The 13545-nt window shown below is 34.2% G+C and overlaps 1 protein-coding gene across 1 annotated transcript; it reads right to left on the reverse strand.

The window, feature by feature from the left end:
• Positions 1–6775: 6775 nt before the first annotated feature.
• On the reverse strand, positions 6776–7714 carry LOC108285393 (olfactory receptor 6C2-like). The gene has a single exon (XM_017502555.1). It carries the CDS (start codon positions 7712–7714, stop codon positions 6776–6778), a length of 939 nt encoding a protein of 312 aa, XP_017358044.1.
• Between the last annotated feature and the right edge of the window lie 5831 nt (positions 7715–13545).

Raw genomic sequence — 13545 nt, forward strand, 5'->3', positions numbered from 1 at the left:
CTGAGTGGAAATTTCCTGGAACAAATAGTTAAGTTATGTATAGACGGATGGTCTATTTCAATATACTTTAATTTAAAAAATTTCAACTTTTATTTTTCTTAATTTTGATTCTTTTTTAACTTTTAATTTCAGGGGTATATGTGACAGGTTATTACAAAGGTGAATTGCATGTCACAGGCGCTTGATGTACACGTTATTTCATCACTCAGGTAATAAGCATAGAACCTGATAGGTAGTTTTTTGATCCTCATTGTCCTCCCACCTTCACCCTCAAGTGGGCCCCAGGGTCTGTTATTCCTTTCTTTTTGTCCATATCTACTCAATATTTTGCTCCCACTTATAAGTGAGAACATGTGGTATTTGGTTTTCTGTTCCTGAATTAATTCACTTAGGATAATGGCTTCCAGTTACATCCATGTTGCTTCACAGGACTTACTTTTGGTATTTTTAATGGCTGTATAGTATTGCATGGTGTATATGTACCACATTTTCTTTATCTGATCTACCATTTATGGGCACCTGGGCTGATTCTATGTCCGATAATTGCGAGTAGAGCAGTGATAAATGTATAGTGCATATGTCTTTTTGGTAGAATGATTTGTTTATGGCAGTAATAATTTGTTTATCCCAGTAATAGGATTGCTGGGTCAAATGGTAGCTCTGTTTAAGTTCCCTGAGAAATCTCCCTACTGATTTCCACATTGGCTCTACTAATTTACATTCTCACCAACAGTGTAAAGGTGTTCCCTTTTCTCTGCAGCCTCACTAGCATCTGTAGATTTTTAACTTTTTACTAACAGCCATTCTGACTGCTGTGAGATGGTATCTCATGGTGGTTTTGATTTGCATTTCTTTAATAATTAGTGATGTTGGAACATTTTTTCATGTTTGTTGGACATTTGTATGCCTTCTTTTGGGAAGTATCTGTTGATATCCTTTGCCCATTTTAAAATGAGGTTATTTGCTTTTTGTTTGTTGACGTAAGTTGCCTATAGAATTTGGATTTTAGGTCTCTGTAAGATGCATAGTTTGTGAATATCTTCTCCCATTATGTAGGTTTTCTGTTTACTCTGTGATAGTTTCTTTTGCTGTGCAGAAACTCTTTAGTGAATTAGGTTCCATTCATTAATTTTAATTTTTGTTATAATTGCTTTTGATGTCTTCATCATGGGATCTTTGCCAGGTTCTGTTTCCTAGGTCATCTTCCAGGGTGTTAATAGTTGTAGGTCTTACATTTAAGTCTTTCAACCATCTTGAAGTTGATTTTTGTATATGGTGTAAGGATGGTGTATTAGTCAGGATTCTCCAGAGGGACAGAACCAATTACATATGTACACACACACACACACACACACACACACACACACGAGTTTATATGGGAGAACTGGCTTACATGACTATAAGGCAAAGTCCCACCATAGTCAGTATGCGAATTGGGGAAAAAGGAGGCAGTAGTGGCTCAGTCCAAGTCTGAAAACCTCAAATCAGGGAAGCTGAGAGTGTAGTGTTCAGTCTGTGGCCAAAGGCCCTAGAGCCTCTGGCAAGCCATTGGCTCAAGTCCCAGAGTCCAAAGGCTGAAGAACCTGGAGTCTGATGTCCAAGAGCAGGAGGAACAGAAGGAAGCAACCAGCACAGCAGAAAGAAAGAAGCCAGAAAACTCAACAAGCAAGGTTATCCCACCTTCTTCCACCTCTTTTGTTCTAGTCACGCTGGCAGCTAATTGGATGGTGCCCACCCACATCGAGGGTGTCTCTTCATCTCCCAGTCTAGTGACTCAAATGTCAATCTCCCCTGACAACACCCTTACAGACACGGCCAGAAATAAGACTTTACCTTCCATCTAGGCAACCCTCAATCCAATCAGTTGACATCTATTATTAACCATCACAGAAGGCATCCAGTTTCAGTCTTCTGCATATGGTTAGCCAGTTTTCCTTGCACCATTTATTGAATAAGGTGTCTTTTCCCCATTTCTTGTTTTTGTTGACATTGTCAAAGATCAGATAATTGTAGGCATAAAGCATTATTTCTGGGCTCTCTATTCTGTTCCATTGGCCTATTTGTCTGTTTTTGTACTAGTATTATGTTGTTTTGGTTACCACAGATTTGTAGTGTAGTTTGAAGTTGGGTAATGTGATGCCTCCAACTTTGTTCTCTTTGCTTAAAATTTCCTTGGCTATTTAGGCTTTTTTTTGGTTCCATATGAATTTTAAAATAGTTTTTTTCTAATTCTGTGAAGAATACTATTGGTAGTTTGGTGGGAATAACATTGAATCTGCAAGTTGCTTTAGGTAGCATGGTCATTTTAACAGTATTGATAATTTCTGTCCATGAGCATGGAATGTTTTTCCTTTTGTTTGTGTCATCTCTGATTTCTTTGAGCAGTGTTTTGTGATTCTTGTAGAGATCTTTCACTTACTGGCTGGGCAGGGTGGCTCATGCCTGTAATTCCAGCAATTTGGGAGGCCAAGGCAGGTGAATCACTTGAGGTCAGGAGTTCAAGTCCAGCCTGGCCAACATGGCAAAACCCTGTCTCTGCTAATAATACAAAATTAGCCTGATGTGGTGGCAGGAGCCTGTAATTCCAGCTGCTTGGGAGGCTGAGGCAGGAGAATCACTTGAACCCAGGAGGCGGAGGTTGCAGTGAGCTGAGATCGTGCCACTGCACTTCAGCCTGGGGATAGAGCGAGACTCTGCCTCCAAAAAAGAAAAAAAAATAAGAAAGAAAGAGATCTTTTGCTTCCTAGTTTAGCTTTATTCTTAGCTATTCTATTCCTTTTCTGGTTATTGTGAATGGAATTGCATGCTTAATTTGTGCTCAGCTTTGATGGTGGTGGTTTATAGAAATACTTCTGGTTTTTGCACATTGATTTTTGTATACTGAAACTTTCTTGAAGTTGTTTATCAGATCGAGAAGCTTTTGGGCAGAGGATATAGAATTCTAAATATAGAGCCACATAGTCTGCAAACAGGGATAGCTTGACTTCCTCTCTTTCTATTTGGATGCCTTTTATTTATTTCTCTTGCCTAGTTGCTCTGGCAAGGGCTTCCAGTAGTATGTTGAATAGAAATAGTGAGAGAGGACATCTTTATTTTGTTCTGGTTTTCAAGGAGAGCATGACCAGCTTTTGCCCATTCAGTATGAGGTTGGCTGTGGGTTATTCATAGATTGCTCTTATTATTTTGAGATATGTTCCTTTAATGCCTAGTCTGTTGAGGGTTTTTTAGCATGAAGCAATGTTGAATTTTATCAAAAGCCTTTTCTGCATCTGTTGAGATAATCATATGGTTTTGGTTTTAGTTTTTTTAATGTGTTGAATTACATTTCCCGATTTGTGTATGTTGAATCAATGTTGCATCCCAGGGATAAAGCCTACTTGATCAGAGTGGATTAGATTTTTGATATGCTACTAGATTCGGTTTGTTAGTATATTGTTGAGGATTTCACATCTATGTTTACCAACAATATTGGCCTGAAGTTTTCTTTTTTTGTGGTATCTCTCCCAGGTTTTGGTATCAGGATGATGTTGGTGTTACAGAATGGATTATATAACTTCTCAATTATGTGGAATAGTTTCAGAAAGAATGGTACTAGCTCTTCTTTATACATGTGGTAGAATTCAGCTATGAATTGGTCTGGTCCTGGGCTTTTTTGGGTCAGCAGGCTTTTTATTACTAATTCATATTCAGAACTCATTATTGGTCTGTTCAGGGGTTCAATTTCTTCCTGGTTTAACATTGAGAGCTTGTATTTCCAGGAACATATCCATTCCTTCTGGGTTTTCTAACTTGTGTGCATGGAGGTGTTTGCAATAATCTTTGAGGGATTTTTGTATTTCTGTAAGATTGATGGTAATGTCTTCTTTGTCATTTCTGATTTTTTTGTCTGAGCTATTCCCATTTTTCTTTATTAGTCTTGCTAGCAGCCAATCTATCTTATTTATTCTTTCAAAGAACCAACTTCTGGATTTATTGATCTTTTGCATGGTTTTTCATGTCTCAATTTCCATTAGTTTATCTCTGATTTTGGTTATTTCTTGTTTTCTGTTAGCTTTGGAATTGGCTTTGCCTTGTTCCTCTAGTTTCTCTAGGTGTGATGGTTGGTTGTTAATTTGAGATCTTTATAACTTTCTGATGTAGATATTTAGTGCTATAAACTCCCTTCTTAACACCAAGTTAGTTGTATATCTGAGATTCTGGTATGTTGTATCTAGTTTCTCATTATTTTCAAAGAATTTCTTGATTTCTGCTTTATTTCGTTGTTCACCCAAAAGTCATTCAGAAGCATGTTGTTTACTTTTCATGTAGCTGTATGGTTTTGAGTGATTTTCTTAGTATTGATTTGTATTTTTATTGTGCTTGGTATGAGAATGTGGTTGGTATGATTTCAGTTTCCTTGAATATGTTGAAAATTGTTTGATGGTTATTTGTGTTATTAATTTTAGAGTATGTGCCATGTGCAGATGAGAAGAATGTATGTTCTGTTGATTTTGGTTGGAGAGTTCTGTAACATCTGTTAGGTCCATTTGGTCAAGAACTGAGTTCAGGTCCTGAAAATTGCTGTTAGTTTCCTGCCTTGATGATCTGTCTAATAGTGTCAGTGGTGTGTCCATGTTTCCCATTATTATTGTGTGATTATTTAACTTTATTAATAGGTGTCTAAGAACTTGCTTTATGAATCTGGGTGCTCCTGTGCTGTGTGTACGTAACCATTTAGGATAACTAGATCTTGTTGAATTAAAAATTTTTACCATTGTATTATTACATGCCCTTCTTTATCTTTTTTGATCTTTGCTAGTTTAAAGTCTGTTTTGTTTGAAATTTAAATACGGGGGGTACACCTGCAGATTTGCTACATGGAAATATTGCATGATGCTAAGGTTTAGAGTGTGGATCCTGTCACTCAGGTAGTAAGCATCTGTCACTCAGATGATCCAATCACTGATTGACAGTTTTTAACCACTTCTCCATTCTCTAGTATTGCACAGTGCCTATGGCTCCCATATTTATATCCATGCATGCTCCATATTTAGTTCCCACTTATATGTAAGAACATGTAGGTTTTCTCTTGGTGTGTTAATTTGCTTAGGATAATGACCTTCAGCTCTATCCATGTTGCTGCAAAGAATATGATCTCATGTAATTCTTTTTCATAGCTGTGTAGTATTTCATGGTGTATTTATACCATATTTTCTTTATCCAATCTGCCATTGTTGGGCACGAGGATTGATTCTGGATATTAGGTCTTTACTGCATGCATAGTTTACTAATATCTTCTACCATATTCTGCTTTATTTGTTCACTCTGTTGATAGTTTCTTTTTCTGTGCAGAAGACATAAAAATCTTTAACAAAATACTAGCAAAGTGAATCCAGCAGCACACTGAAAAGTTAATATACCATGATTAAGCAGGCTTTATTCTTGGGAGGCAAGGCTGGTTCAAAATACACAAGTCAATAAATGCCATTCACCATGTAAACAGAATCAAAAGCAAAAGTCATATGGTTAACTCAAAAGATGAAGAAAAAGTTTTTGATAAAATCCAACATCCCTTTATGATAAAAAACCCTCAAGAGAGTAGGTGGTGAAGAAACATAACTGAAAATAATGAATCATCTATGACAAACCCACAACCAACATCAGACTGAATGGGAAAAAGCTCAAACTGTTGTCCTTAAGAACTGGAACAAGACATAATGCCCTCTTTCACCACTCATATTCAATGTAATATTTGAAGTCCTAGCCAGCACCGTCAGGCAAGAGAAATAAATAAAAGGCATCATGAAGGAAAAGAAGAAACCAAATATCTTTCTTTGCTGATGATATGATTCTATACCTACAAAATTCTAAAGACTCTGCCCAAAGGCTCCTAGATATGATAAACAACATTAATAAAATTTCTGGACACAAAATCAATGTCCAACAATCAGTAGTCTTTTAAACACTAACAACATCTGTGCTGAGAGTGAATTGAAGAACACAATCCCACTTACAATAGCCACAAAGAAAATGAAATACAAAGGAATAGAGTTAACCAAAGTAGTAAAAGATCTCTACAAAGAGATCTACAAAATACTACTGAAAGAAATCAGAGACAATACAAGCAAATGCAAAAACACTCCATGCTCATGGATTGGAAGAATCAACACATGTGTGAGTGTATGCATCCTATTGTCAAGCAGCTAAGTTCTATTTTTTATTCCTGTTTATTGAAGGAAATGTAAATATGTTGGCTTGCTTATATCTGTCATGTGGTATATGTATTTTTTCAGATTCTTGGTATTTATTTTCTCCCTTTGGTTACAGTATGGTTAATTTAACTTGATTTGACTATTTTTGGCTTTTTCTATTTCAAAATTTTTCTTATTATACTTTAAAACAAGATGAAATATATCTTCTTATATTTCAAATGTTTCAGCATAAGTTTAAATTAAATGAGTTTTGCAAAATGATTATTCCAAAAATTTCCTGGGAGACTTAAATACTATTTTATCAAGTTATACAATTTCTTTCTTGATAATATTAGAAAAGCCAAGTGAGAAATGAAGAAACATTTTATTTCTTGGAAATCAATTCTCATAATTTCTTAATGATAGAAACAATTCTGACTGTGATTAAAGGGTAAGAAAGAAATGGTTTCATCTAACTAGTCTCACAAATCAATATTCAAAGGACCATGAGAAAGTTAACCTGGCTGAACTAGTCAGGACTTCCAGAAAAAATGTAAAGGCACTAATCTTTTATTTTCACTTAAATGCCCAAATTCAGCTTGCTCTTACTTCTGTAAGATGAATGCAATTTTTTTGATTGTATCATTGAAAGCTTGTTTCACTTGCTTGTTTCTCAAGGTATAAATAAAGGGATTTAATAAAGGAGCAACAGATGTAGTGAGCACAGATACCCCTTTATTGATGGCCACCTCTTCTTTGGCAGAAGGCTTGATGTAGATGAAAATGCAGCTACCATAGGTGATAGAAACAACAACCATGTGAGAAGAACATGTGGAGAAGGCTTTTTTCCTTTGCTGAACAGAGGGGAATCTGAGAATTGTTTTGATAATGTATACATAGGAAAGAATCACTCCTATTAGTGTAATAATGAATGTCAATACTGCACATACTATAACCGTTTGTTCTATAAACCATGTATCTGAGCATGAAATCTTAAAAAGAGGAGATGCATCACAGCCAAAATGATCAATGACATTGGAGTCACAGAATTCTAGTTGGAGGCCCATACTCAGTGGTGTGATGATGATCATCAATCCAGAGATCCAGCAGCAGAGGACAAGGGTGGCACACACTCTGTGGTTCATGATGGTCATGTAATGCAGGGGCTTACAGATGGCCACATAGCGGTCATAGGACATGGCAGCCAGGAGAAAAAACTCAGTGGCTCCAAAGAGCCCAATAAAAAAAATTTGACTGGCACAAGCATTGTAAGTTATAGTATTGTTCCTTGTTGATAAGCTGTACAGGAATCTGGGAATACAGACAGTTGTGAATGAGATTTCTAAGAAGGAGAAGTTTCGTAGAAAAAAATACATAGGTGATTTAAGATAGGAATCCATCAGGGTTAGAATGATAATGGTCAGGTTTCCAGTAATGCTCAGAATGTATGTCAGAAATAAAAAAATAAAAACCAGAACTTGCAGCTGTGGGTCATCTGTAAGTCCCAACAAGATAAATGTTGTTATTTCTGTGTGATTTCTCATAACTACTTTGATAGTTAGGCAATCTTATCTAAAAATTCAAAGTGAAAATACCTAAACAGGAGAAAGAAATAAATAGGTAAAAATTAATGAAATAGACAGAAAAACAAGAGATTAATAGAGTCAAAAGATAATTTTTAAAGATAATGAGTAATATTGATAATATTTTAAGAGATTAAACTGAAAAGATAGAAGATGCAGTTTATAAGATATGAGAGTAGTCACATTAATAAGAAAAACATTGATATTAAAAAGTTAAAATTGAATGTATTGGAAACCATGTAGGTTCAGCAAATTACATAATATTAACTAATTCTTCAAAATATGTAGTTTACCAAGGGCCACTCAAGCTGAAATATCAAATTTAAAAACTCCATATTTATTAAAATAAATGAATAATGCTAAAATATCCAAAGAAGGAGAACTAAGAATAGTTGAATTATTGATTTCTACCATAAATTAGCAAAAACATTTACCAGATCTACATAAGTTCTCTAATAAAGCTGACTGTTGGAAATAAAAATTATAATACCTGTTGGAGTTTCCAATATAATACATAATATAAATGGTAACAATAAAAAGATGAGGAGTAAAGTATCCTATATAGTCATAAACTTTCTAAATTCTCCCTCAAATAGTAAAATATTTATTTTGAATGACTGTGAGACGTTACATGTGTTTGTTATTTCTAGACTAGACACAAGTACTGAAATATAAACCGTTAAGAAAAGATGTAGTAAAAAACACATTAATAAAAATGGAATACTATAACTATTCAATTGAAGGCAAGGAATGAAAACAAAAGAAGTTAAACAGAGGGAACGAATGAAAATCAACTAATAAAATGATAGGTTTAAGACCAAACTTGTAAATAATTACATTTAATATAAATGATCTGAACATACCAATTAAGACAGACATTATTAGATTTTTAAATGTAGTGCAACCAGAGATTGTATATAAGAGCTTCAATTCAAATGGAATGCCATAGGCAGTTTTAAAAAAAGAATAGAAAAAGAAATACTATGCAAACAATAATCAATCAAAAGTACATTGTTGTGGTTTTATTAATATTGGACAAAGTAGATTAACAGCTATACAGAAGAAAAAAATATATGGATAAATGGATCAATTTACTAAAACATAGAGATTCTGATTGTTTATGTACCTAATAATAGTCCATCAAAATATGTCAAGAAAAATTGGCAGAAATGAAAGAAGAACTAGATAATTGGCAATTACACTTGGATAGAACTCGTGGACTAAACATTAGCAAGGATATACAAGAACTAAGCAACACTCTAGACCTTATAGAAGCTGAGAGTAGAAGGATGGTTACCAGAGAGTAGGGGAAAAGAAGGGATGAAGAACATGGGAAGTTGTTGGTCAAAAAGTACAAAGTTGCAGATAGATAGGAGGAATAGGTTTTAAGATCTATTGCACAGCTGGGTGAACATAGTCTATACTAATAGTGATTTCAAAATAATTGAGTAGATTTCAAATAGCTTAACTCAAAAAATGATAGCTGAGCAATGAGTATGTTAATTAGTTTGATTCAATCAGTCCATATTGCACTTGATCTTAGCCAAAAGGCCAGGAATCATTCAGTCCTTATTTTATATATAAATCAAAACACCAATTTGAATTCCATGAATGTATACAATTATGTTTTGTTATTCAAAAATAACATTAGCATAAATTTTCTAAAAGAATAAGAAAAACAAAAAAATCATAAAATGTAAGTGGTCTTTAGGTAAATGTCAAAAATAGCATTTATCTAAAAAAAGCTTTAGATAGATAGATGATAAACAGAGAGAGACACATACAAGATACTATATATGTGTGTGTGTGATATATATATACTATATATGATACTATATATGATACAAGATACACACACAGATATACACACACAAACCACACACACTTTTTAAAAATAAAAAGACAAACATTGAAACTGGATCCCATCCTTATCCCATATACCAAATACCAAAATCAGCTCAAGATAGATTAAAGACTTAAACGTAAAACATAAAAGTATAAAAACCTTGGAAGATAAAATGCCATTCTATAAATAGGCCCTGGCAAAGATTTCATGACAAAGACACCAAAAGCAATTACAACAAAAACAAAAATTGGCAAAAAGACTTAATTGGACTAAAGACTTTGTGCATAACAAAATAAACTATCAACAGAGTAAATGGACAACCTACAGAATGGGAGAAAATATTTGCAAACCACGCATCAGACCAAGTTCTAATATCCAGAATCTACAAGGAACTTATACAAATTAACAAACAAGAAAACTGACTCCTCACTAAAAAGTGGGCAAAGACATGAACAGACACTTTTCAAAAGAAGATAAACATGTGGCCAAGTGTATGACAAAATACCTAACATCACTAATTATTAGAAAAATGCACATCAAAACCGCAATGAGATACCATCTCACACCAGTCAGAATGGCTATTATAAAAAGTAAATAAATTAACAGATGCTGGCAAATTGTGAAGTAAAGGGAACATTTATATACTGCTGGTAGAAATATAAATTAGTTCAGCCAATGTGGAAAGCAGTTTGATGATTTCTCAAAGAATTCAAAGCAGCATTACTATTCAACCTACCAATCTCATTATTGGGTAAATAGCCAAAGGAATATATATAGTTCTACCACAAAGACGTATGTACACATATGCTTATTGTAGCACTATTCACTATAGCAAAGACATGGTATCAATGATGGGCTCTCATTGCCCATTAATGATAGACTGGATAAAAAAATGTGGCACATATACACCATGGAATGCTATGCAGCCATAAAAAATAATGAGATTATGTCCTGTGCAGCAACATGGATGGAGCTGGAGGTCATTATCTTAAGCAAACTAATAGGGGAACAGAAAATGAAATACTGCATGTTCTCACTTATAAGTGAGAGCTAAAATTGAGCATATATGTAGACACAAGGAAGGAAACAATAGATAATGGGGCCCACTTGAGGGTAAGGGGAAGGAGAAGGGTGAGTACCAAAAAGCTGTAGTACCTATGGGGTACTATGCTTATTACCTGGGTGATGATATAATCTATACACCAAGCCCCCATGTAACTCAATTTACCTAAATAACAAGCCTGCACATGAACCTCTGAACCTAAAATGGATGTTTAAAAAAGGACAAAATTTGAACAGATATTTCACAAAGGAAAATGCATAAACAGATTCTCAGCATAATTAGTCATCAAGAAAATGAAAACTAAAATGGTAAGTTGCTACTAAATGTTTATTGATTGGAATAGTAAAAATTTAAATTATTACAATAGCAATTGTGGAAAAATATGTGTTAATTAGAATTTTCTTATATTGATTGTGGGAATGTGAAATAGGAAAAATACTTTGGAATATAGTTGTGCTGGTTCTTATAAAATTAGAAATACATCTATTACCAGCAAATAAACCCTTAAAAATGTACCAAGAGAGGCCAGACACGGTGGCTCACTCGTGTAATCCCCGCACTTTGGGAGGCTGAGGTGGGTGGATCTCCTGAGGTCAGAAGTTTGATACCAGCCTCGCCAACATGGTGAAACCCTGTCTGCCAAAAATACAAAAATTAGCCAGCTGTGGTGGCATACAAGTAGTAATCCCAGCTACTTGGGAGGCTGAGGCGTGAGAATCGCTTGAACCTGTGAAGTGAAGGCTGCAGTGAACCGAGATCATGCCACCACACTCCAGCCTGGGCGACAGAGTGAGACTCTGTCTCAATAATAAAAGAGAAATGCCAAAGAGAAGCACAAATATATGCCCACAGAAAGACTTGTTAATTGCAAATTTATTCGTAATACCCAAAAATTGAATGTGATAGAAGATGATGGTTAATCTTAAGAGATGAATGAATGAACAAATTGTGGTATATTTATACATGGAACACTACATAGTAATAAAAGGAATAAAGAATTGATATACATATATAATAACTTAGATAAATATCAAAATCATATGCTAAGAGAGAATATGTGGAGACCAAAGAGAATATACTATAGGATTTCATTCATATGCAACTCTAGAAAAAAACCAAATCAATCTACTCTGAGAGATCCCCCGGAATTAATTTGGAAAGAGCATAATCTAATATTTTGGAGTGAAAGAAATTTATATATCTTGGTTTCAGTAGTGATTAGAAGTATATATACTTGTATACATTTGAAATATGAATTAGAATTGTGTACATGAAACAAATGCCATCATAATGTGTAAATTATACTTTAATACAATTGATTTAAGCAAGATGAGCTATAAATTGGGAGAAGACATTTCAGTAACTTCCAAGGATTTGTAACCAGCAGGTAGACAATTCTAGCACATATCAATAAGAAGACAAAACCCAATTTAATGAATAATGGAAGAACTTCTTCTGAAATAATTGTATCCAAGGATCAATGAAGACATGAAAATATGATCTTCTTAGTAGTAATTAAAAAAGAAATTAAATTTATGGCTACTAAACAACCATCAGAGCAACTGACATTAAATAGATAAACCACACCAGGTATTTTTGAGAATATGGAGTCAGCAAAACACTAATATCTTAAAATTAAACACACACATTCTTATATATGTCATGGAAACATTTTAAATATTTGTTAAGTGGAATGTCCAGAAGTCCAAATCTATGAAACTGAGAACTTTTAATCTAGGTATTCATTCAATAGAAATATGAATTATACACACACACACACACACGCACACACACACACACACACACACACATATGTGTTTAGGAAAATATATGTATGCTTCACAAAATATACGTTTCAAAAACTTTATAACAGCATTAATCTCAATAATAATAATAAGGAGAATCTGTGTTAGGCTTTCCTGATCCTTCAATACATTTGGAGCAGTATGATACAGTCACTCACACCAGGCATTGCATCAGCTTTGCTGCTCACAACTCCACAAGACTTTACTTTTTGTCTAATAGAGACCATGTGAAAGAAATAATAAAAAAAAAGTGTAAGGTAATGAGGTCTTTAAAAAGTTGTAGATAGTAGCTAATAACACATTTTCTAAGGTGTTGTATTTACCTGAACATTTTGCTAGAAATTCCCATAATTTTGTGAGCATACTCTTTTAGATGGTTTGTTCCAATCAAAGCTTGCTCCTTGGTTCTTTCTTTGAGAAAATGATCTCAGAGGGAATCTATGTAACAAGAGACAACATTTAGTTTCTATACACTATCAGAGGGAACAAACATTGATACAGGCTCAAGGACACATTTTTTTTTTTCTTTCTAAATGCTGGTACCATTCTGCAGATCCACACTTGAAATATCTGCAAAAGCTAAAATTGAGAAACACAGGATTATTGTTGTTTCCCAGTGCCTACCTTCCTTCCTTATTGCAGTCATCTTCTTTTCATCCTCTATTGTAACCCCTAGCAAAAGTCCCTGGTGATTTTATGCATTATCCAAGGATGCAAAACAACCTTTTTGCCATTCTAGTTACCTACCTCAGAAGACTGTCTTAGAAACATTCTCTGAAATTAATTCTAAAGCAAGTGTAACTGATTGATTTCTGTTTAATATGGTTAACAAGTATTTGTTTTTAAAAATACAAGATATTTTATTGGTGAAATGTCAAAAAAATTTCATTATGTTGGGGAGCATATATATTTGAGATTGTATATACATATGTGTACTGTTTGTGTCTGCCTCTCTGTGCTGGCAGTGGGGACATTAAATTCACATTTCTATGTCCATTGATTTCGACTGTCTTATTGCCCACATACTTTGCTATGAAACAGGCTTGGAGACTTTTTCATTTGCTTCTGTAATTAGTAT

Source organism: Cebus imitator, unplaced genomic scaffold (assembly GCF_001604975.1).
Source record: "Cebus imitator isolate Cc_AM_T3 unplaced genomic scaffold, Cebus_imitator-1.0 Scaffold296, whole genome shotgun sequence".
Taxonomy (NCBI): Eukaryota; Metazoa; Chordata; class Mammalia; order Primates; family Cebidae; genus Cebus; species Cebus imitator.